Source organism: Amblyomma maculatum, chromosome 7 (assembly GCF_055883805.1).
Source record: "Amblyomma maculatum isolate TAMU_Amacu chromosome 7, ASM5588380v1, whole genome shotgun sequence".
Taxonomy (NCBI): domain Eukaryota; kingdom Metazoa; phylum Arthropoda; class Arachnida; order Ixodida; family Ixodidae; genus Amblyomma; species Amblyomma maculatum.
Genome location: NC_139350.1, coordinates 2,634,490 through 2,660,059, shown reverse-complemented (window position 1 = coordinate 2,660,059; position 25,570 = coordinate 2,634,490). Strand labels below are relative to the sequence as shown.

The 25,570-nt window shown below is 46.0% G+C and overlaps 1 protein-coding gene across 1 annotated transcript in view; it reads right to left on the bottom strand.

The window, feature by feature from the left end:
• hyx (cell division cycle 73 hyrax) overlaps positions 1-25,570 on the bottom strand; it is a 118,534-nt gene that overhangs the window by 23,372 nt on the left and 69,592 nt on the right. The window contains exon 13 of the mRNA XM_084608873.1: positions 8,758-8,849. Coding sequence (XP_084464999.1) covers positions 8,758-8,849 — 92 coding nt within the window. The remainder of the gene's footprint in view (positions 1-8,757; positions 8,850-25,570) is intronic.

The following is a 25,570-nucleotide window of genomic DNA, read 5'->3' as shown; positions in this document are numbered from 1 at the left end:
GTTGAATCCCGCTATAACGAAATTCACGGTGCACGAAAAAAAATTCGTTCTCGCGGAACTTCGTTATCGCAAAAATTTGACGTGAAACGCAGAAAGAATTGCCCAAGCAGCAGCAAAGGCGTTTAATGCCAAGAATCTGTAAGCTTGGTTTGCTTACGCTTCACGGCGAGCAACGCCGTCACGCGATTTTCGCACTCGGTCAGCAAACCCATTGCAACATCGTCGTCTCGGACAGCAACGAAATTCCTGATGACATCAAAAGCGTCCATCACCTGTACGGCGGTTGCCGCAGCCGGCGCTTCCTGTACGTCGTCGTCTTCTTCATCGGAAGAGTCCTTATCATTCCGGGCAGCTTTTATGATCTGCTCATCACTCACATCTTCGTGAACAACAACACAAGCGTCAGCGCCGATGTATTCGTCGAGCTCGAGATTAGGCGGCACGGTTCCTATTTCTCCCAGCGTTTTCCAGGCGGCCGCGATCCCCGGAGCCGGTGACGCCTTTTCGTCGTCGTCTGTAACGCCTGGTGTTAGGCCAGCAGAGTGTACGGGTCGACCTTCGGCAAATCCGGCGTGCCTGAAACAGTTCACAATTACTGAGCGCCCCAGTGTGCTCCAGGCAGCAGACATAATCTGCAGTGCCACGTACAAGTCCACCTTCGTGTCTCGGCCGGTTTCAGTGTTAAAAAGCAGCCGCTGAATTAACCTCCCGCGGTAAGCGCGCTTCAGGCTAAGAATCACGCCCTGATCGAGAGGCTGTAAGACAGACGTGCAATTGGGAGGGAAAAACCTCAGCTCCGTGTTAGTGAGCTTGACTTCGTCGGAGTGATGCGCTGAACAATTGTCCAAAAGCAAGCAAACTTTACGGCCCTGCCGCTTCATGTCGCGGTCGAATGCCATCATCCACTCGGTGAAAATAGCGCGGGTCATCCATGACTTGTTCGCCTTGTACTGCACAGGTAGGCTACGAGTTCCCTTAAAACAGCGCGGCTTGGCACTTTTGCCTATGACTAACGGCGGACGCTTGTCCGAGCCATCCATGTTTGTGCAAAGCAACACTGTGATGCGTTTTTTGCTGTGTTTGCCGCCGTGACAGCGCTGCCCCTTGAAGTCGAGCGTCCTAGCCGGCAACATCTCGTAGAATAGCCCGATCTCGTCGGCGTTGTAAATGTCTGCAGGCGCGAAGTTGCTTAAAATTCCGGCCATGTTACTCGCCTTCCAAGCAGCTGCTCCGTCCACGTCTGCTGACATTGACTCGCCGCACAACACTTTTCCAACGATGTTATGGCGGGCCTTGAAACGGTTTAGCCAGCCAATGCTGGCTTTAAAATCATCAATGCCAAGTAGGCATGCATAGTTCAAGGCTTTCTGCTGGACGATGCTTCCGGACAGGGGGACGTTGCTGGCTCGTGCTTCCACAAACCACGCATGCACTACTTTGTCCAACTCTTCATGGAGGGGCCGCGTCACCTTTTTGTGCTTCGAGGATGTGCCTGAAGCAAGTGCCATTCTCACGCTGTCCTTATTGCCTAGAATCGTTGACAGCGAACTTGCAGGAATTCCGAAGTCTTCAGCAATTGCCGCTTTCTTCCTTCCGCTTTCTGCTTGGGCGATTATTTGAGCTTTTTGCTCAAGGGAAAGAGTTTTGCGTTTTTTCACTTGCGTTGCCATCGTGTCCTGCGGATGAAAACTCGTCGTTGTCGAAGAGAAAGGCAGCGAGTGAACAACGCGACCACGACACAAAGCCAAAATGGCGGAACTGCAATCACGTGATTTCATGCTTAATGTGGCTTTGGATTTGACTTGGACTTCTCGCCAATAAAACTAGTTTCGGTTTCGATTTTGAACGCGAAAATTTCGTTGAAGCGGAAACGCTCTGCAAAAATGGTTCGTTGTGCAGAGAAATTTAGGCCATTAATTCTTATAGGATACTCGCGGGGAATAAAAAATTATTCGTTGTCGCGGAAATTTCGTTGTGGCGGTATTCGTTGTGGCGGGATTCAACTGTAGCAGATAGTGTGGCCTTCCAATCGTCGACTGTTGCCAAGTTCACACTTGCTGATTCACTGCTTACTGCCTTGTACGCAATGCCGTGCCTCTTCCGGAAACGGTCGATCCAGCCATTCGACGCCGCAAAGTCCGTGATGCCCAGTCTGTCGGCGATGTCCACTGCCTTCTCGCGCAAAATGCTGCCATCAAAGTTGACGTCGGCAGCGCGAGCTTGCTTGAACCAGGTCAGAAGAGCCTCGTCGGGGTCTCCTTACTTGGCCCCACGAGCCTGCTTAGCTTTCGGGCCGAAAAACGCTGCACTGCCTTCAATCTCGGCCCGCTTTGAGACGATGCTGTGAAGCATCGATGGTGGCAGACCAAGGTGTTTGGCAATATCAATTCTTTTCCGCGCTGGCTGCCTTCCGCTTGCGCGACACCATCGAAGAACGTCAGATCACGATCGTCGGATACAAAGGACGAGGGTTAGTTCAACTGGTTCACGACCGGCTTTGTCGTGGACTGGTTCGACGGATGGATGGATGGATGAAGCTGAACCCTTTGAATCGGACGGTGGCGGTGCACGCCACCTAGCCGGCGTTCACGAGGCAGATGGCCATCTAGTGGCGGCCTCACCAACTCGCGTACGGCTTCTTGAAGTTCCATAGCCAAGCCTAGCCAAGACTCTTCAAAAGTCAAAATGGTGGTCGGTGCGCGTTGCCTCAGGTGGGTTCGCGGTGACCAGTTGCGACGTATTATGCGGAGACGTTTTCACAGCTACAACGTAACAACGAGGATCCCAATACATTGGATCCTACGGGAGCAATGCCAGACCAGATGAAAGCGCCGAAACAGCCGGGAAAACGTAGCAGTGAAGAACGTAACAACAGGGTTCTACTGTAAACGGCAGAGTGACATGTTTAAAGACCTCCCAACCTTTGCGCCCATTGCCAAGAAAAAGTGTCCCCTTGTATAGTCCATTATGGTAGCATGCAGCTAAATTGGCCGTCATGCATGCGTGCCAACCTGCCGATGTGAAAGCACAAATAATCCCACACAGAGAATATACAAACAAGTGTGAGTGGAAAAAAACTCAAAATAGTTCCCAAACTTGCTATCGAGCTTGCAAAGGGACATCTCCCTTGAGTGGTCAGAAGTACTAAATCAGCACTGGGAGTGCATGCTTTTTCTTCTTTTTCAGCAGTTGAATGCAATACCGATAATGTCAGATACAGTCAAACTTGGATCAACCTTCATGTAGTGAATTCCATAATATTGCAAAGTTCCTCATTCCCTGACGCTGCTCCGTTTGAAGTGCGCGCATTCTAAAGCTTCATGTAACAAACATGTTTTGGCAATCGACCTTGACTATGGCGATTCTCTCTCCTGTAGTGCTAAGTTACTAGAAATTAAGCAGGACAGGGCAAAAGTTTCATGATGATAACGCAGGAACTGACGTGAGAATAACATATTTGACTGCAAAGGTGGTTTGGTTTGGTTTGTGGGGTTTAACGTCCCAAAGCGACTAAGGCTATGAGAGACGCCGTAGTGGAGGACTCCAGAAATTTTGACCACCTGGGGTTCTTTAACGTGCACTGACATCGCAGAGCACACGGACGCCACTCCGTTTCGCCTCCACCAAAACGCAGCTGCCGAGGCCGGGATTAGATCACACGCCCTTGGGCATAGTAGTCGAGTGCCTTAACCGCTATGCCACCCCAGCGGGGTTGACTGCAAAGAGTGACTGCAGTTGATACAATGCGGCACGGTCCAGTGCCGACAGTACATCTACATGGCAAACACGAAGCACTCCACTTTTTGGACATGGCATTACAATAGCTCATGCTTAACAAAAGTAGCAAAAAAATAACAGGAATAAGAAAAAGAACGGAAAGGGGGGGGGGCAAGCAGAGCATGCCCATTGCTGCCACATGGCTGCTCCTGAGATTCTAGCGCTGATAAAACTCTCGTCTGTACAGTCAAATCTCGATATAACGAATTGCGCGGGACCGCAAAAAATCATTCGTTATTTTGAAATATCGTTGTAATGAAAAATCTGCGATTATAAGCCGGTGGTCAAACCTAGATATGCAAATGACGTATCTTGTCAGTGGGCATGTGTGTAGAAAAGCAAAGCTGATTTATTTGAAGAAATCAATTATTTTCTTCTGCCACGTGCAGCAAACACAACCGTGCATTACATTACATCACTACAGCCCATACACCTTCCACTTTGCGGAACACCTCGTCTAATGCGTGATCGCACCGCGCGATGAAAGCACTTACTTTGTCCATGTGCAAAAAAAAAAAATCAAGAGTTCGATATGATCTCATCTTCAATGCTCCCTGAAGTTTGAAAATCTTGTCTTGGTCTTTCAAAAGATTGCGGCGGTCGATGGGGCAATGCTACCTGTCTGTAGAGGCCGAATCGCTTTTTCTCTGCGCCGATTTCTTGCAGTGAAAGCGGCTGCGTTCATATCTTCTTGGCACTTCGCTGGCTAATATCATTGCTCTCGTACAAACTTCGCAATAAGAAAATCCGCAGCATTAAAAAAAAAAAAAAAAAAAAAACACTTCCAGCACGCTTGAACACACGAACGACTGACCCGCGTACGACACACAAGAAAAAATGCGCAGGTGGCTAGGCCTTCTGGCTACTGCGTAATAAACCACAGCTTCGTGGTGGCGCTAGAAGCTGGTACTAGATGTGCTGATGGTGATAGCTACATCCCACGGACCATACATACAGAAACGGCGGTTTCTGTTTCACTCGAGAGTTGCAAGCTGCGGCGCTGTTAATTTTAGCCGAATTCGTAATACTGGTGTTCCAAAATTATAGAAGAAATAAAATATGTTCGTTATTCTAATATATACGCTATTTTGAAATTCACAATTCTGATATAGTTTTACATTGAAAACATAGCAAATCTGCCGGGGATTCTTAAAAAATTCATTAATGTGGTGTTTGTAGTAACGAGATTTCAGTGTAGTCAGAGCAGCATAAAGCACTGGCAACGTGATGGAAAAGTACAAATTACTTTTTTTACCGCAATTTTAATAACCTATTATGTTGCACTGGACTTTTTGTTCCTCGATGTTCAGAAGAAAAGTTTTTCTGAAACAACTAGAAATGAGTGGAGTTCAGTTTTGTCACAGCTTGGCACTGTGCCAACTTCCTGGAGAGCGTCATCCCCAATAAAGTTCTTCTCAAAAGATAAACACATGGAGATGGGAAATGTTATCTGCACTGCATAGCTTCTTAGGAGGCTGCCAAGTAGGGTGGCTAGAATATGAGGTGCGACAACTGCATTGCCGCTACCACTGCCAAGCAAGGCCCCATTGTGCGTTCCTGCCGCTTGGGAAAAATCGGTGCTTGCACCGGGAACGCCCCTAGCCCAGAAGCGCCAGCTCGGCAGACTCGCAGGCATCGTACCTCATAGCTATCGTAGTAATTCGTAGGTCATGGCACTATGCAAGGTTTGTTTAGCTAGCGCTAGTCCATTTTCCTTGCATTTACGCAATCCTTCAGTGTAGATGGTGTGAGTGGCTGTCATCATTCCTTGACACTCAGCGGCCGCCAATGTGAAGAAAAAATCCAAAAATGGTGTGCCAGGCTGCGTTACAAGTCATGCAGAGAACCTGCCAGCAAAGTGACAAGTAGGCACGAGCCACTGCAAGAGAATTCTGGACTTTGTGAAAGGCATTTTGGTCCAGTTAGGCTATGTGTTCTGGCAGTTCTCATAATCCAATGCTTAGACTACATGTGGAAAAAACTGTATGGTCTAACAACCGGAGGCGACACGCAGGCTATGAGGGAGGCTGTAGTGGCGAGCTCAAGGTTAACCGAGATGCCCAGAGCTTTCTGATATTAACGGACATTGCAAGCGCACGGATATAAGTTTTGTGTTTTGCCTAGTGAGCCAGGATGAAGTCCATGCAACAAGGCACGATGTGTGTTAGCTTTTTAAGTTGTAATTGTGCTGTGGTTGTCATTGTAATCAAGCCCGCAAAGTTTTCCTGTAGCAGAGGCTATGCTGAGTTTTTAAAATTTCATGTAGATTTATTAGCTCTGACAAGCTTAGTGCATGCATGTCGTGAATGGAAAGGAAATCTTCATGCCATGTGATGTTCCTGCATGCCCTCAAAGCTGGTGCTGTCTCGACAATTTTTCCAAATGTTCCCAAATACCCAACAAAGAATCTCCAAAAAGAATGTAAAAAAGTGGAACAACATCCTCCTGCACTTGCGAAAGAGAGCTCCAGAAACCCTGAATAGTCAGCATGTGAATAAGTTCAGCTTACTTCCGATTATGATATGGGTAGAACGATTGATGATTGGTCTTCTGCTACGATCGAAGAACTGGTCGCGCCAAACATTCCAACACAAAAATGTAGTTCCTACCAAACAGCTGAGATTCATTAAAAAAAAAAATGACTCTATTCAAGTTACCTTCCACTTTTTGAAATTGAGGAACAATTAAAACTCATCACCAAATGCACTATCTTCCTCACTTTTCAACGTCACTGCCGGCGTACCAGAGCACCTTAACATTTGAACCCCCTTTTCCAATTTTCCGTTTTTTCCAGTAATGAAATATTTGATCAATTACGCCCTCTAAATTTTCTTAGCATCATCAAGCATTGGCTTTTCATTCTGAGCATTTGGACACATCTGAGCCCCCTTTTGCAATTTAATTTTTTTTTTGTTTCTTTAATTCATCAATTAATTAATTCCAATGATTTCATTATCTTTTCATTGCCTATCACGCACAAATAAATAGAACCAAAAATAGAACCAAAAATTACTATGAAAGGATTTTTTTGCGCAGCCACCGATTATTTTCTACATGCTGTGCCAACAACCAAGCTGACAGCTTTTCGACTTAATGAGCTGTATAAGCTATCGCGTAACAAATCCTCATTCTACTGCCAGGAAAAAAAGATACCATTCTGCATCTAGTGCTCCAGCGGAAGAATACTAACACGATCAAATCATTCCGGCCGACCGGAGCAGTACAGATACTGCAAGAAGCAACGGCGCTCCCGCCGGAACTACAGTCAAACCCGGATATATCGAACTCGAAGAGAATCGCGAAATAGTTCGATACATTGATAATTTTATATACAGAAATCGGCTTGAGACGCCGCTTGCAACCGTGAAAAATGATACCGCATTTGTCACGTAATCAATCCACTCGCATAATGAACCCACACCTCCCCTTTTGCCCATTGAGCAACTCAGCGGCGAGCGGCAGTGACAGAGCGAAAAATTTCCAACTTGTCGGAACTGCGTCGCTCGAGCTGCCGCGACAGGTCAAAACAGATTTGCGTCGCCGCAGCAGAAATTGCGAGCGTTTTCGCTTGCATGTGAAACAGCCTTCAGTCGGTGGCGCATCTCTCCATTTTCGTCGTCTCATCCACACCTCATTAATTGGCAGCACAGCAAGATGCTGCGCAAAGATAACGTCATGGCCTGTTTATCTTTTGTACTTTTGATAGCTCCTGCGGTGACGGGGAGTGAACTTGGAGGAGGCTTGATAACACAAGCCTGGTTCGATTTATCACTCCACACTTGGGGCGAGTGTAGCTCACTGCCACAAATCATTGAAAAACAAAGTGTGATAGATGCAAATGCCGTTTGAAGCGAACAATGCTAAAAGCTGGTGTCATGATTGCAGCTGACTGCGTGCTTTCATTGATTCATAAATGCAAAGATAGACGACTCTCGCACACACATACACACACACAAAAAAAAAGAACTGCCGCTTCTTAACGTTCGCAGCCGCCATAGCTTACACTACGGCGCACATTTAGCACGACAAGATTGATCTACTCTCGAAAAAAAAAAAAAGATCTGCCAGCCTATGCATGTTCAGCTTGACGACACAAGACGCGCATCATATGTCAGTCGCCGCGTGCAGTGGATTCACAAAACCCACTGGAGAAAGTGTCCAACGTTCTGTCTGCAACGGGCCAAGCTGACTTGTTAGCGCATGCATAGTGCGCGCTGCTGCGAACGAAGACCGGGGATGAGAAAAGGAGAGAGAAAGCGCGGCAGAAGAATGGGCACATCCTTGTGCTACGCTCTATCGTGTTTTTCCCCTCTCCCAGTTCCCTCTCGTTTCTTCATGCACATGGCTTGCAAACGTCACGTGCTGGTGCGTGGCAAACGATCATCGCAGATGCGAAGCACTTTTGGGAAGAGGGTGCGGTACTGCCCTAGACCAGCAGTTGCCGAACTGGCTAAACTTTGTTCCCTCTCATTCCTTCCACACATGGATTGAAAACGTCATGCGGCATAAGGCAGACGGTGATGCGATCGTCTTTGGGGAAGGCGCACCTTCCAGTGCGTAATGCGGAGTTTGATATATCAGTGAAATTGAGTTCGATATAAGACGCAGCTTTCCTATACTTTTACACGGCATTTTCAAGGGGATATTCTGCGAGTTCGATATAACCAAAATTTGAATTATCTGGTTTCGACTGTATAATTGGGCTTAAATGAAGCGTTTTTCTTGTTACTTAGCCGCGCTTTGGCTCAAAACTAGTGAAGTGCCTGCTTGGCACGCTAAATGGTGCAGCATTTCCGTCATCACACAAACCACAGTCAGAGTGTAGGGGTATGAAAAGATGTTCATGTCAACTGAGGTGTTGCTGCACACTAAAGAACCCCCAGATGTCTGGAAAGGGGCCCAGAGCCCGCTTCTTCACTTTAGGAAGGGCTTGCAGGGCAAGAAGGAAAAATCTCGGAGATCAAAGCAGACGGCACTTACTGCGCGAGAAGATCTCGATGGGGTTCCCTCCCCAGGGCCAACCTTTGAACTGCCATGCTGGTCCTTGCACAAACACAGCAACCACTCGCTCCCTGGAAGAACAAACATCAACTGTCACAATACTCTACTTGCACAATGCCAAGAAAGGTTGGCACTCCTCTAGAATCACTCCAAATCCACTTGAGGTCCCAATGCAATTCAGGCTGTGAGGGATGCCACTGAGGAGGGCTCTGGTTATTTCAGCCACCTGGGGTTCTCTAACATGCACCTGAAATGTGGTTGCTGTGGCTGGGATCGAATCAAGCCCTCCGGGCTCAGTGCATCAGACACTCCTCGGTGGGGTTCCAAACCATCTGAATTAGTCTTTCAATGTAACACAGCACAATCTATTACATTAGTTCATAAAAAGCGGTTAACTAGATTTCAACAAGACTAGCCATGTTGGCACAACTAATATCGATCGTGTGGAAAGCATAACCAAGATATCGCCCAAAACTTGGCACCCAAGATAGGTTAGAAATTTTCACTCCCAATTGGGGTCTGAAGGTCCTCCCTCGATAGTGTTTCAGAGTAAAGGATGCTTCTTTAAGTGTTCTGATTTAAGCTACTATGGTCGCCTAGAAGCTGGAGTGCTTGCTGGCTTTCTAAGTACAAACTGGTAAAGCCAGGTGTGGCAGTAGCAAGCTACCATCGCTGGCACTCTGCAGCACATCAGAGAAGCTCTCGTCAAAAGATAAACAGACTAGCATCTAGGTGCGCTGCCAAGGTCTGTGCCGTGGACGGCAACAACGGTATGAAACTGGGGAATGTGTTAAGAAAAGCCCGACATCTGAAAAAAAAAAAAAAAAAAAAAAAAAAAACAGACAAAAGAAGGGTAGGTTCATTAAGCAAGTCAGGGGTGGGATGGCCAAAATAGGTATAGAAGCAGCTCCTGGAGCAGAAAAATGGATTATTATTTAGCAGAAACATCAGCATTTTGGAGCAACTTGAGAGCACAGGCAATGTAAATTGAAACAAACGCACATGCCTCCCTCCAAGCACTGATCTCACGACTCACAATGAACTAATAAGCAGAGTGCTTAGCAACACTGATCTTGAAAGGTTTCCACAGCTAGATTCAGACGCATCAAAATCTAGTGTGTGAAAAATCACTATCAAAATTCTTATAATCGCCAGTTTAAAAATTAGAGCCACCAGCTGGCAGACTGCACTACACAGTACTCCATGAGACAACCAACATCAATAAATTTTATCAATCGATAATTCTTATCAATCAATCAATCAATCAGCGCTTAGTATGCACTTCAAACATGTGCCTTTCACCAGAGCTTCTGATGCTTCTAGCCAATGTACACACATACATCTCAGAATGTGAAGCTACAGAAAGGACGAAGTCTGCTTTCAGCAAAAACAATACTGGCCTGGCCAAAACAGAAAAGAAACAAGCGAGTGCTTCAACCATTGCTCATGGATTGTTCACTGAGGGCGACAGCCCTGGGGCTCAAAAGTATCAAATTTGTTCATTGCAAATGGAAGGTTTTTGGATAAACAAAAAGCACAGGGAGAATAAAAAATGTCTTGCTAAACAAACCCATGAAAACTGAATGTTACTGTTTTCAACGAAATAGGTAAAAAAAATATTGTTCGCTCGAGATAAACTGCATAACCAGAATGTGAATCAGAGAATTTTGGATGACACTTTTCCTTTTTGCCATATCTCACTGGCAAAAAATTGTGCCAATTACTTTCGCTTTACTTAAAAGAGCGGCTTTATGATCGCCGACTAGTCTTTTTAGGCTTTCAGTTTGTCGCACAATATAAATTCCGTGCTCTCGGCTTCAGCACTATTTTCCTTTTCTCTGCACTCACTTGGGGGCTATAACTGCACTACCTGTGAGCCAAAGTTCCCTAAGCAGCACAGGCACACATGGCAGCATTTTTACCTAGTGGTGCTTGTACTGTTAACGCAGTAAATAAAATAGAGCACACGGAATGCTGAGCTGCTATAGACCGTTTTACCGAGAGCAAGCAAGAGAGGAAGAAGATACTCTCTAACCAGATTCATTGCGCCGGTTCATTGTTGCCAGTACCGAGTGGGCTATGCATGAAGCGTATGCATAGAAGAGTGGCCTCCCACCTTGGTATACTGTCGTCTGAGACTTAAATACCTTTAATAGCGCCCTTTTAATGGTAATGTCAGTGGGGCAGCAATCGTGTTCGTGGACTGCACAAACAATCAAAGAAATCGCAAGATGATTGTCGAGAGTGTATGCAGGAAGCATGCAACGACAGTCCGAGTGCGGCTGTGATATGTTTCTGCTTCACCGCTTTCCAGTCCAATTCGCCTATGAACTCTTTGTGCAAGCCAAACAGACTTAGTACCAGCGACGAACTCGTGAATATGATGCCCATTTTACTTCCTCCGACGAAGTAAACACGAACGCCGGGCAGGCCGTGCCTCCTGCAAGCCCTCCGTGCCAACGATACAGTGGATCTCTTCCGCAAGCGTCAGAAGCCCGTGCTAAAATCTGTTCTTCACTTAAACAATAAGCTGACAACAAATAAAATTCTTGCGGATGTCAGTACTGTGTTGTTGATAACTGCAATACAAACAAGTTTCTCAACACAGCCAGTGGTCGTCTGCACGCTGGCTCCGATGTTAAGGCGTCACCGAAATTTACACTTTTCTTGTACTGATACAATGGGATTGACAGTAAGGCAGTTCCACGAGAGACCATTTACTCTAGTGCTGAGAAATTACAGAGCGCCGTCGGATGTGCCTTCGATGCGAAACATTTTAGGCCTAGCGACGACTAGGGAATACAGTGCAGTCCACTTGTAACGATACTGAGAAAACCGGAAAATTCGATCATTATAGCCAATTATCATTATATCTGGACCTGCGAAAAAAAGAAAAAGAAAAAAAAAATAAAATAAATAAAGCACACCCACATATTTTCCCATACATGTAGGGCCTACTAATAGCGACGAGTAAATCTGGTTGAACAATGCTAGTCATTGTAAAGAGCACTAAACACTTTATTACGGTATACATCAATAGCCATAAAATAACTTCAGCATAATTAAAGAGTCTGAAATTTGCGCTCGCTTGAGCAGCAGCTGAAGCTTGACAATCACTGTGAGCGTGTACTATGCTGGCGGCATTCCTTTCTACGTGCACGAAACCGATTAGCGCCTGGATGAACTGAAGGACATCCCCAGCCTTGAAGATCGTTAAAAATCGTAGAGTGCGAATGTCCGTATTTTTCCATGGGGCTTCCAACCTTGAAACTCTGCCCGAAATCCCGATGAATCTGCCGTTTCATCTCGTGAGCTATAGTATCTGGTATCGTTATAAGTGGACTGCACAGTAGCGCTCGGCAAGAATGCCGTCATCCGCCGCGCCAGCGGGTGGCGCCGCTTTCGTAAGCGCTGATGTATGTGCTGCGAATTTGTTGCCTTCGTTTATAGTGCAGCCGAGAGCGCACATTTTTCGACATTTTGCTCAACAATATGTCGTGCAAACGATGCTGCTACGACGATACGGGGACACAATGTTATTGCGCCGCCGGACTTCCACCAAGGCTGCATAAAAACGTCCACGGATATATGCTACTTTAGATCCTACTTCTTTTGCTCTTGAACCGTGGTTTAACTTGGAAAGTATGCATTGTTGAAGCAGGACAGCTCGAACATATGCTTTTCGCACTTGGCCACCAGCGCACCAGAGACACGCATATATTCGCCAAGCTTATGTGATAGCAGCGGTTAGCGGCGTAACCGCGGAGAGCAAATGTAAATGAATGCAGCGCAACATTGAATATAAATATGCACTGTTGAGAGGAAATATGACATGAAATGGGTCGCACTTCACGTTAAAGGCCCACTGTCCACCCTCCGGTCGAAAATATTTTCTTCCCCGGTGACTGTGAGACTTCGCACCTAGAACGCAAGGCCACAAAATGTTTTTGAAAAGAGTAACTAATAACGCAGTTACAGCCACCGCAATCACCCGATTCTGTCATGCCTCTCTCCTTCCGTTCCCTCGCAAAGGTTTTTCACTCTCCTGCCCGAGGTCGTCTAGCCTCCGCAATAGAAATTCCCCTTCCTCCTCCGCGTTTGGCGGGAGGTGGGGCGTGGCTCTCCGCGAGCGCGAAAAAAAATACGGTCGAGGGAGCGCGCGCCGCTGGGTTCAGTCTGGCCGTGGCGAGGGAAAAGCGCGCTGCGAGCGGTAGACACCCATCCTTCTCCCGTCAGTCAGCGAGACGGACCAATGGACATCGTTCGCGGTACGTACGTCATTGCTGTGGCCCGTCGGGCCAGCGCAGGAAACAGGGAAGCTGGCTTCCCGGAGGAGAGCATGAGAGAGCTTTGCATTGTATTTTCGATGCTTTGCGGCGCGCGTGTCACTGTAGCATTTTGCACAGACTCTCTCCGGTACCTGATCGAAACACTGGGCTCCTTTGCTTAAAAGGGCCTTCCCTGGACAGTGGCCCTTTAAGGGGGGACCCGGGTCTTTACAGCCGAAAATCGGTCAGAAAACCGGATTTTCAATCTTCTCGTTTTCGCGATTCTGAGATCTTTCCGCAGCTATCTCCGAAGTTTTGTTGAAAAATATCGCCTAATTCGCGTGTTACAGCGTTCCAAAGACGAGAATCTGCGCGTGTGGGCCTTTAAACTGAGGTCAAATCGTGCCGATTTTCGATCTCCCGCAGTTCGAGAAATATGCGATCTTCGGGCATAATCTTGGTGTCGTTCGAAAGATCGCGATTCAGGCCATTCCTTTATCTCGGTAGGTGACCATGAGCGAGCCCACCGAAACGGAAAACAAAGGAACAAAACTGCGTGAAACACGCCCTGCTACTGGACTCCCACCGCACGTGAGCAAAAGGCGAGCTTTGGTTGGTTGGCGGCGTCGACTGCTCGCGGTACGGCGCCATTTTGAAAAGGTCTCTCCTTTAGGCCTAGTCGGCCTAGCGCCGTTCCCTCATCGTAACCACAACACGAAATGTGCAATACTGAGATTCACGCTTCGTTATTAGCCTAAAAAAACGTAGCGAGAGGAGATAAATGCGCCGGGGACGCTGCATCGCTGCATCTGGTTATTTGCAATCAATGACTAAGCGCCCACCGACGCTCCGCGTCGAGTCCGCGATGGCCTGATAACGGCGTAGCATAGCCGGTCGTGCTCAGTGCGATAGCGAGGAGCGGCACGATCTGCCGCGTACGGAATCGTGAGGGTGCGGATGAGCAAATGCAGCTTTCAACGCCGGAATAGATCGTCCTATGAGGCAGTGCCGCGACCAGCCGCAGCGGAAGTCACGAAGTAGCGTCCCGCGACTCGCGGAACATAGAGAAGATTGCGCGGAATCCCAAATCTTGTCGAAATAAACTTTCTTCTGAATGCTACGCGGTGCAAGACGAGCAACGGTCGCTTATCACTAGTTGCAGGCCAACTGCGTTTACTGCATGAATGTGAGAATGGTGATCGCACGCCAGAACTTGGCACCAACTTTTGCGGAGGTCACGATGCAAATGCACTCGTCTTGGTGGCGGCCTCCGGATCATGCGTTCCGTTCGCCGGAAATTTTATTCTTCGAGGCCGAATTATATCGATTGTAAATGATGCTTGACATCAGAAGCTAGTCAGAACCCACTTTAATGAGTTACTGTTAGCTTTGGTGCTTCAAAAATTTATCAACACGTTTTTCCTCAATTTCTCAAAATCAAAATATTGAGGACGGTACATGTTTGGAGGTGCGATATCTCTGGTTCTACTTATGATATTGCTATAATTCCTTTTGCACCAGAAAGGTAAACTCATGTACAGTACAAAAATATTAATGAATTTATGGTATTTAATAAGGAAAGTTTTTAAAAATTTCATGTTTTCTGGAGTGTCAAGGTGGCTTTTTGGTCTCTGAACTTTGACAAGGTGTAACTTTGGTTAAAATGGAACCAGGACATTCAATCTTGATTTTTGCATTCTCTGCGTGTTCTAAATTGATTTGATACGTCAGTTTTTATTATAACTCCTGTAGTTTTACTGACAGCTCTCCTCCAAACAAAGAACATAAAATGCTCAATACCTTCAGAACTAAATGGCTTACATAAAATTAATGTACATATTTGAAACCAGCACAAAAAGCTGCATAAATGGTGCAATTTTCATCAAAAGCTACCAGTAAATAAAAAATATTGTCTCAAGACCAGGGTCCCCCTTTAAGGGGAGATGCAGGTCGAAAAACGCGGGTTTTTTTCGAAAATGACTGATTTTTTGTTTTTACTTGTTTTGTCAAGTTTAGTATCTCTACCAGGCCGCGGAAAGTCAGGGGCACTTCCGTCCCGTCTAATTCTCCCAAGCGGGGGCGAAAGGAGGAAAGAAAAAGATGGGAGGAGGACTTCCCCCTCGCGCCTAAATTTTCCCCTCGCACTGACGGCGCCGCCGACTGCGCTGCGTGGCTTGCTTGGTCCTCGCGTGAACCGCTGCAACCGTTACGACTCCGCTCGTTTTGAATTAGAACCGTCGTCTGCGTCGGTCATCTGCGTAGCCTAGCGCTGTGAATGCCCTGCGTGTTGGCTTATCGGCCAAAGTCGTGATTTTTCGTCGCGGTTCTTTTACTCTGTGCATCTCATTCCTGCTGGCTCTTCGCCCCTTTGCGAGACGAGAGACTTGTCTGCGTGCACCTCCAGTTCAGTGGACCCATCTCGTCTGCTGATTGTGCTGGCCATTACAGTCGGCGATATCCGCTGTGTTTCGTGTTGTTGAACTTGTTACCTTCATATACTGTGGAGAGACGTGTTTTTCGAAGAAGACGGTTCTTCCAAGAAGGGTAGTGTAAATTTTTAATCATGCATTTTGGTTATGTATAGCACAGTGACATGTGATTACTTGCATCAAATACCAACCACTAGGTAACTAGAACGCAGGTATTTGCTCATGTTTCTGCATTGCTTCGATGGTATGGAATGCGTAGAATGAATATGTGCATCATTTATTTAATTTCATATCAACTGTACACATGCTGACAGAAGCAGTGCCGGCAAACTGGGTTCTTTTGTAGTGATTAAGCAAGCATGCAAGATTACAATGTTAGCGCAGAACACATAAAAACACTACTGTAAACTGTTAGCTATGTAAAGTGCGTGTGTGTGAGGGATACCTTGTCGCATCTTTTTATTTTCTGTTTCACGTGCAGTTAATAAAAAAGAAACAATATCTGCTGTTCTATGTGCTATTTCTTGCAGCGGTCGGGTACGCTTGCTCGCGAGCGCCTGCGCCCTTGAGAGCGCTATGCTTGTGGTTTTTCTTTCCATCACACTGTTCCTACCGCGAGCAGATCGCGCCGCGGCAGAACGATGATGCGGTAGAAAATTCACGAGCAGAGCGTGAAAATTCATGAGCAGCTAGTGCGATTTTCCATCAATTATTGGACTCCACAAGCCAATGCATCATAGCTTGGCACATCCAGAGAAATAACAATGCAGAAACAAATGTCCTTGAAGCTGACTGCGCAAGCGAACGCAAATCGCCGCACACTGAAGAAAAAAAGCGCATGTCTGAGTCCACTCCCAAGGGTCATGAGAGAGCGACATATGCTGCAGGAAGTTTCTAGTGCCAGTGGCTGCTTTATGGACAATTTTCTTCTTTTGTTCCAAAGTTTGATAGGAATTGAAGCCCTCTTTTTTAAATAAACATGCAATTTTAACTTCAAATGCATTTTTCTCAAAATGCAATTTTGGGCAATTTTCAGCGTTTGCCCTTCATGTTTTTGGTACTTCTGATGCTCATATCTGAATAAAATTTTGCACACATTTTCTCTGAGGTGTGAGGAGTGCCGTTATCTCTTTCAAAAATAAATACTGATCAAATATTTACAAAACAAAAAAATAAATAATTACCACATGGTGGTGTCTTGACAATGTAGACTTGCCAGGTTCAAATTTTTCACGTCGTTAGTATACTTTATATGTACTTTATTATTAGTTTTTGGCACTCTACAGTTTATATGGATCAAAATCAGCCAACAACAATGTGTGTTTATGGAAGTTTAGTATGACAAAGAAGGGGGGCAAAAGAGTGTATATTTTACACACTGCCACTGAACAGAACAAAAACTATGCAACTTACAATAAAACTAATCCACCTTTTGCGAGAGTTTTCCGCGCATGCGCGAAGTCGTAGCGGCGACCGATGGAAACACATTGGGCGGCGTCGACGGCGTTTCTCAGCGCCGCCAGTGCACGGGGGCTGGCGGCACCGGGCGGCACGGTGGCCATCACAGGCTTGGCTAAGCGATGTCAACCACATCTGCCGCGTACGGTTGCCACTCTCTAAGCGCGCCAAGATGCAAGACGCGGTTTTTCAGGTTTCCTTCGCCGAGCCGCGGCCAACAACGACGTGAAGCTACAATTAGGGCTACCAAGCGTCAAGATGTGAATGGCCGACTTTAGCTACCTACTGCGTACTCTCGACTGTGCGAAAAACACTTTGTTACAAGTATGTATGCATCTAAAGGAAATGTGCATAATGAAAAGTATCTACCGGAGTTTGCACCAAGCCTGTAACCCACCAGTGATAGCCGCAATGAGCATTTGTTCGGCGCGTCTGATGGCGATGTATTTTGTCGTTTGTTTTCTTTATGTACGAAGGGGCCAGGTAGCGCTGATATCACAGGTGGCTGTATGCGCTAGACCGTAATATTTAGCATGTTTTATCGCGACTGCCGCCTGACTAAAGAGAAAAGAAAAATTGGGCGTTTGTTGTGATGCACCGCCGTTCACGAGCCGAGTGGTTGAGCTGGTCATGAGGCTCGCGAACGGCAGTGCATTAAAACGTATTTTTTTTTTCTTGTTAGGCAGTCACGATAAAACATGCTAATATTACGGCCTAGCGCACAGAGCCGCCTGTGATATCTAAGCTACCTAGCTCTTTCGCACATAATGAAAGGAAAGGACAAAATACATCGCCTTCAGGCCCCGGCGCAACTAAAGCAATCACACACCGAAGAAATCCTCATTGCAGCTATCACTGGTGCGTTACAGTCTGGGTAAAAACTGCAGTAGGTACTTTTCATCATGCATATTTCGTTTAGACGCATACATACCTGTAGTATCTGTGTTTTTGCCTCTCGGAGCATATGACGCACTTGACACTTGCACAAGGCACAGTATTTTTTTTTTAAATTAAAGGCGCGCCTTCGTGCACGCCAAACCATCCGGATTTTGATCCTTTGGTGTACACAATCAGATGCCCTTCGTTAGGGAGCTTGATAATCGTCGTCTACGTCCAACCGTTTGCAACGGCAAGGAAACCGCCCGGCACAATAAATGAGTCTCCTGGAGGGTTCATGCTCGTTCACTTGCAGAGTGGATCGCTCTGGACGTAGAACAGGGTTGGTTCTTGACCGAGATGCGCATCCGATATGTAGGAGATTCACATGTGTCACCAAGTTGTTGATTCCGCAGAAATCGCGGCGGAGGCAGAAATGAACGTTGGAGATCCTTTCACAACAGAATGACCATTCTCTGCGCACCGAGAACCTTTTCACCACTGCGACCACATCCGTTCTGACTCCTGAGGCCAGAAACCGGCTACAGCGCTGAATCATCCATTGCGAGAAAAATGCAGCGCGTTTCCTGCAGGTGTGCATTCCGGCCGGGACATTGCCCTTTTCACGGGGTGTGTATATGTGCCTCTCTGCCGATCTTCGTAGATGAAATCCTATAGCTGCACGGTTGTAGATGACGCGAGGAGGAAGCGACGCCCATTGCACCATGCCGGCGCCGCGGTGACCGCATTGTGCTCGGTAACTCAAGACACCCCGCGCGTATGCGCCGCTCAAAGTCACAGGAGACGATTCCACCTAGCTCTGCAGCATCAACAAACCCCTGGCTGCTTTGCCCTTTGAAATCCCTCTCTCTCTCTCTCTGGCCTCACGCTCTCCTGTCTGCCGAAAACCTGCACGCTGAGAGCGTCTGTCACGTCGAACACGGCCCACGCTATACGCTCTTACAATACGAAGATAGTATATGCGTACGTGCGTTATGAGGGGATTGTGAAAACGCTCTACCTTCCCCCATACTGCGTGAACATGATATGCTGCAATCACTGTCACTACTTTCCGCTCCGAGGCCAAAAAAGGGGGGAAGTTTTCGCTTTCTACCAGCGTTGGCGTGGCCATTTCGTATGGTGCGCTTTCACGTCGTCTGCTACACTGCCGCTCAATGTGTTTCCCGCCCGCTCCCGCATGATGGCGCCACATCCTCGCGCAAAAGGCGGATTGCAGATTTGAAATCAGCATAAAACACTGAATTATTAACCAGAGTTTCATAGCTCTAAGTCAAATATTAAAGAAAAAGTGTCTTCGTGTAGCATCTCCCCTTAACTCAATGCAGCGATGACTGGAAGGCATCTTTCGTAGTATCTGTATTCCGCGTTCGGTAGCTGCCCGTAACGTTCATTCACTGTGTGTTTATGTGTACAGTCTTACAAAATATAACTGAATATACATGCATCATGAAAGATACAACAGATATATTCTCACAGTTAACTTTGACGAGTTCAGCCTCCGAAAGTGGAGTGCAGTCCTTCTCAGTCGCCCTGGCCGCTAGTGCAGTTTCCAACATCTGCCGCATGCCAAACGGATGGTATAGGGTTTGCTGGCGCGCTCAAACAAAGCACAAAATAGTGCCAAGGTGTCAGATACCTTTCACGAGCACCACGAAACCGCACCTTTACGCTGCCGCATCGCAGCATCAACACGCACAGCATAGCCCAAGATGGCGTCAAGAGAAGCCGGAGTGGACTTTCCCATTTTGGCTCATACGGGGTGCCACCGTCAAACTAAGATAGCTGCGCCCAGGCGTCGAAACTAAAATAGACTATATAGTGAAACTTGAAACATTTCGAGGCGGTGAGATACTTACAGAGTGACGTCAAAGGCTGCTACTAGAGTGGTACAACTTAACGTAATGAAACACCTCGGGGAAAAGAGTGGCAATTTGTCGCAACGCGTGCCGAACCATTTTTTCCATCGCCCAAAGTCAGACTGCAGGTTGTTGAAAGCGAATGGAATAGCAAGCACCATTCACATTCAAAAACTATTTCAAATGCTCTGACAACCCTAGAAGCAACAACATACTGACCTTATTACCCCATAACAGAAAATACCTTCCAGTTTTTTTTGTTTTTCCCTTCATTTCCAAGGTGAAAATTTCCTGTTGGGGATCAGCTGGTTTCAGTTGGTCCCAACAGCGACCTTGCTGGTTTCCAACTGGGTTAGTTGGGAATCTGCTGGTTTCAGCTGAGGCAGTTAGTCCCAACAGGAACTCTAGTGGTTTTCAATTGGGCCAGCTGGTCACAGCAGGAATTGGTCCCTACAGCATCTGTTGGTTTCTGTGAAGGTAGTTGGTCTAGCAAGTGTTGTTTTTGTTCCAGGCTTGGTAGCATCATTGGTTTTAGTTTTAGTAACAGTTTATACAGGTACAATTTGAAGGAATAATTTTATTAGCACTCAATAGTCCCAGCTGGCATCCAGCTGCTGAGCAATTTGGCATTCAGTGTGGTGGTCAGTTGCGTACTTCATTATTTGCAACAAAAGCTCTAATATTAGCAACGAACTAGTAGGTAAAATTATGTTATATTTTTCTGCTGCCGTAAGCAGCATAATGTGATATAAAATCAAGATTGCGTGAGTTAGTTTCATACGCAGTAAACCGCATTGACAGCAGCATGGCGGCGCAGGAGCGGTCGTACACACGTGCACGGCGCGACTTGTTGATTTGATATATGTGGTGTGTGAGCGTTATTTTTATTTGAAGAAACTCGTGTTAGCACCTATTCTTCACAAACTTGCTCTGAAGTCGAAATAGTTCATCAGTTGTTCTCTAGGCGAGAGGAAGACAACACTTTGGATGTCATCGCATGGCGAAGACGGATACTTATCAGCAGAACAGCCCGAAGAGTGTATATATTGAGATACTCATTTGTGTTCTTTATATCTGCACGTTAAGTAACCAGAAGAGATTGTTTTGTTTGTTTGTTAAATGTGTTCTGCAGTTAAACGAGAGCACACGACCATGTCAGCTATCAAGATTTCTCTGAAAAGATGGCAATCGCGCAGCTGTTTTCATGACGCTCGAGGTTTTTGTCGCTGCTTTCCGGAGCTCATCTCGGGAGTCGTCCTCATGAAACTGAGCGCGGCCAAGAGCGGTTCGATGATTCTAGTATTCGACGTCATCGGCATGCTTAACGCCTTTGATGGTTCGAGTCATGCCAAATCACGAGTGCCGTATTGACTTGCGATTCATGTGTTCAGGCCATCATTTGCAACTTTCGTTGCTCTACCGTGGCATTATTTTTGCCGTGAAGTGAAAATACCATTTTATTTGCTTTAGCGCGGACATTAAATTTTCGCGCTGCTGTATCTCTACGATATGCGGTAAACAGCGTGAATTGAAGCAAAATAATTCCCTGCCGAGCTAGTCCTCGATCAAAAACAGCATTAAATAGAGATGAAGTCAGTGATCAAATTGTCCACAAGCTGTGCGCTGAACTTATAGCTTATGGTTAGGCTGATCTAAACGTCGGCTTTTTGTGCATGTGATATGCTGGAAACTTGCATTTCCTAATTTAACTTTCCACTTCACGAAATTATTTAGCTAAACTTCTGGTGTGAGCAACATATTTTTTTCTGGTTTTCTATTTCAGCCGCGCACCACCGAAGGGCTGTTTGAAAGATATGGACGGAGTGGCGATGCTGTTTATGATACCAAAGCTTCGAAAAAAATACAAGACAGAAGAAGCCACTGTTCTTGAGAGCTGCACATGTACCCCGTCGGCACTGAAATAGATGTTTTTGGCTCCTTTTATATTGAGTCTTCTATACTGCTACTCCTGAGAAGCAGCACTGTGAAGTGTGTTTTTTGCTGGTGCAATGTTTTTGCACATTTGGGGAGGCCACAGCTTGTTCCGCTGGCTGCTGCTGAGCCCAGCAGCAGCTGGTCCCAGTTGCAGTTGGTCCCAGTTGCATTTGGTCCCAGTTGCATTTGGTCCCAACAGCAGCTGGTCCCAGCAGCAGTTGGGAATTTTCCAAAAATCCAGTTGAGTTGGGACCAGCCGATTCCCAACTGCAAATTTTCACCTGGGTTGATACCTTCATAGTATCATTAATAGCAAAAAGTTCAATCATCAAAACATTAATAAAACTGGCGAATAGAACACTAAGTACAATGCAATCTACTTATGATGATATCGAGAAAACCGGAAAAGACCTGATCATATATCTGGACCGTAAGGGGGGGGGGGGGGGAGGAAAGAAAAATCGAACACAACATACTTTCCCATGCATGTAAGCTTGCCTCATGACTTTCTTTAAAACGGACTTCGTTAAATCAAGTTTTGACTGTAATGAAATGCTCATTCAAAAACATAAGTTACAAAGCAAAAAATTTATTAGAGAACACACAAGAAATCGGAAAATTATTTTTGTGACGAGTTGACAAAAATGAGGTAGAAAAGGCATATCTACAGGCGTGCAATTAACAAAGAAAATTTAGAATATATATTTTGAAGATGAATTACCCAGGAATACTCTGCAAAAAAAATAAAAAATAAAGTATCCGTACAGCACCGTTCTTTAGCTATATAAAAAAAAAAATTGCACGTGGAAATGGCCTCATTTCTTGTGCCATGTAGTGAAGCAGTGCTGGTTTTCGTGAGGCACCAAACCAAAACTGCTAATTCGAATTTTTGGATAATTCGAACTGCACTACTTTGTCCGGTCAAGCTCCATAGAGATCTGTGTACAAAAAAGCCACTTAATTCGAACGTGAGCCGGTTCCCCTACGGGTAATTCGAACTATGTGCCAACGCGTCCCGATGACTTGGCACACAAGTGGCAAAAAAAAAAAAAAAACACCTCCGCGAAACACCAGCATAGTTAAAGGCTGCGCACGTCCAAAACGGGGACAGAAAATGAAAGCATGTGAAACCACGACAGTGTGGGTAAAGCCTAATTGGTGCCATGACCAGCGCGGCGGCTGGCGGCGCCGGAAGGTAGGGGCTGGAGGCCGCGGCTACCCGTTCTCTCTTCAGTGCAACCTCCGAAACTCGCAACGAAATGCTCATTAATTCGAATCCTGCTAATTTGGAAATACGTATAAGCACTGTCGGCGCGGTCCCAGCCAACGGCCATGAAAAGCTATGACGTCGGACGGGCACGCGCTAAGGGTTACAGGGGAAAAACTTTTTTTTTCATCAGTCGTCAACAACAGCACGCGGTAGGCCGCGATCATGATGCCGGCTTTTAGCATCGCTCGCTTCAAAAGGAGTCTGCTGCTATCATGCGCTTCAATAATTGAGTGACAGTAGACAGCGCCCGCCACAATCGCCCATGGCATGATAAAGCGAACATACCCGAGACGATGCTTGCACAACTGGACAAGCGCAGGCAATCGGCCAAGTTTGCACCCCACCCCCAACCTGCTAGAGCTTATTACTGCTCAGCATCTTGGCGCACTTGCCAAGAAATGGGTTGTAGACCGTGACGGCGTGAAATAGGGTGTCTGGATGCGCGCGAAACGGAGGGACGCGCTAACTACCGACATTTTCTTTTTTCTTTTTTCAAATTCTTGGGCAAACATTGGAGGTGGGTGAGTTCATAATGCGAGCCGGTTGGTTACGCGAGTAAATACGGTAAATTTACCGTAATGCAAGTGGTTCTTGTCAATTGTTTTGAGGCCATTCGATAATTTAAACATAGGATAATCCAAACTTTTTCCCCGGTCCTGTGAAGTTCGAATTAGTGAGCTTTTACTGTACGAACTGGCTGTAAAGGCCGGATATACATGTTGGACATGCGGTGGACCTTCAGGAAAGCATTTTCGTGGAATAAAACCACCCGGACTCACATCCAAAGCTTACTAGTGAATAGCTGGTGCCATTTTCAGGTATTTATCACCAATCAACACCGTCAGATAACAAAGCTGAGAATATGATTAGATATTTGACTTGCCGGAAGTCTTTTGATCACAAAATATTGACGTTAATGCTGCCTTACCACGAGTGGCAGATTTTTTTTTTTTTTTTTCAAGTGCGGCCACCATGCCTCCTTTCACAACAACACATGCATATTAGTCCTCAAAAAGGTCCATAAAAAATCAGAACTTTGCTAGAGTGGCAAAAATTTAAACTGTTTCTACGAGTGCAGTGCCTAGACTAACCACTGGGTGGCGCTAGGTGCACGAGAAACAATTTCAACATGTAAAATCGGCAAATAAAAGCTTCGATCACTGGTGATCGATTTGAATAAGCATGGTAACGAAAGAGTTAATTAGCTTGATTGGAATTTCGTCTATCCCAATATCTGTACACACAGGAATATTTGTCTCCGCCTTCTTCCAGTTAAGGTGCTGTCTGATACTGTTTCTTCATTCGGGGAGATTACCCATCATCTTGCCTAAATGATTCGGCAATAACTGTGTAATATATTCTACTGCGTCATCATCCTCGAAGACATTTTCCGTCGACGTCCTGAATTTGTTCCTGCTCCCTATGATTTCTCTTACCCAGGCAGCTTATATGATTCCAGGATTTCTTAGCTGCCTCTTTAGTCCAGTCGCCCACTTCGGTCATCCAGCGATCAGTGTGCTGTTTTATTTTGCTCTGCAATAGTATGTGAACTTCGTTTCTTTTGCCAATAGGATTCCCATTTTCTGTCTATTTCCTCTTGAGATAGCTGCACTTTTTTAGCTCCTCTATGTTCTCTGGAAGCCATCAGTCTTCACTCGATTGGCTATTTAATTTCACTATTCCACCAGCTTCAAAGAATCCTCCTACTTTTCTGTCAATTTGACTCTTTTACTTGTTGAATTTTTATACGGATGAGCTGTGCTACCTTATTATAATGCCCTCCTCCATGAGGTGTTTCTTTATAATTTCATCAATGCCCGATGCTATTAGCTCTAGTTGTTTGTCCGTTAAATTTGAGCTTGTTCTTTGTGCTTCCTGGTTTTAAACTTTCGACCAGGTGCCCCATCTGCAGGTTAAAATGTCTATGGACATTTTGCTGGCTATACGTGCCTTCCTCATCTATTTCCATCCTTGAGAGCTTATTTTAGTTTCCTGGCGACATCAAGCAGTAATTACTGATAGTTTCCCAATTCTGGAATTCTCCCGTGATCTGGCCTTCACATTTCCTTTCTCTATTCCCAATAACTAGGTTAAACTGCTCAGATTTATAGCATTAATTTCCCGTTGCCGTCGGTGTATCCGTCCAGGGCCTCAATGTGTCCATTCATATCACCCAATAAAGTTATGTCGGCCTCGTCTCCAAACTGTCTGATACCTTCACCGAGACATTTAACTAGATGCTTGTTTTCCTGTTTGCGTTTGTCCCTTGTCCATAAGTAGGCTACCCCTAGCCATACCATTTTAATTGCTATTGTTCCTGAAACCCAGACATGTTCTTTGCAAGCTAGTTTTACTCTTTGCCAAATAGTCCTTTGGTGTATTAGCATACCAACACCTCCACCCTTCTTCTGCGTTGTTGTTCCGTTATACACTTACCTAATATAGCCTCTATACCTGGTGGTTCTTCCATGTCCTTGAGGTATGTCTCGCAGATAGCATATATACCGACTTCAGCTCGCATGCCTAAGACTCGATAGGTTGGGGTGCGTTTAGATAAGCCGAGGGCTGCCTTATAAGCCTGTCTGATGACAGCATACACCTGTCTCTGTTTTTGTTAGATATAAGTATGGAAGCGAGTAAAGAATGCGGCTTATAATAAATGCCTGTATAAAGCGTCTG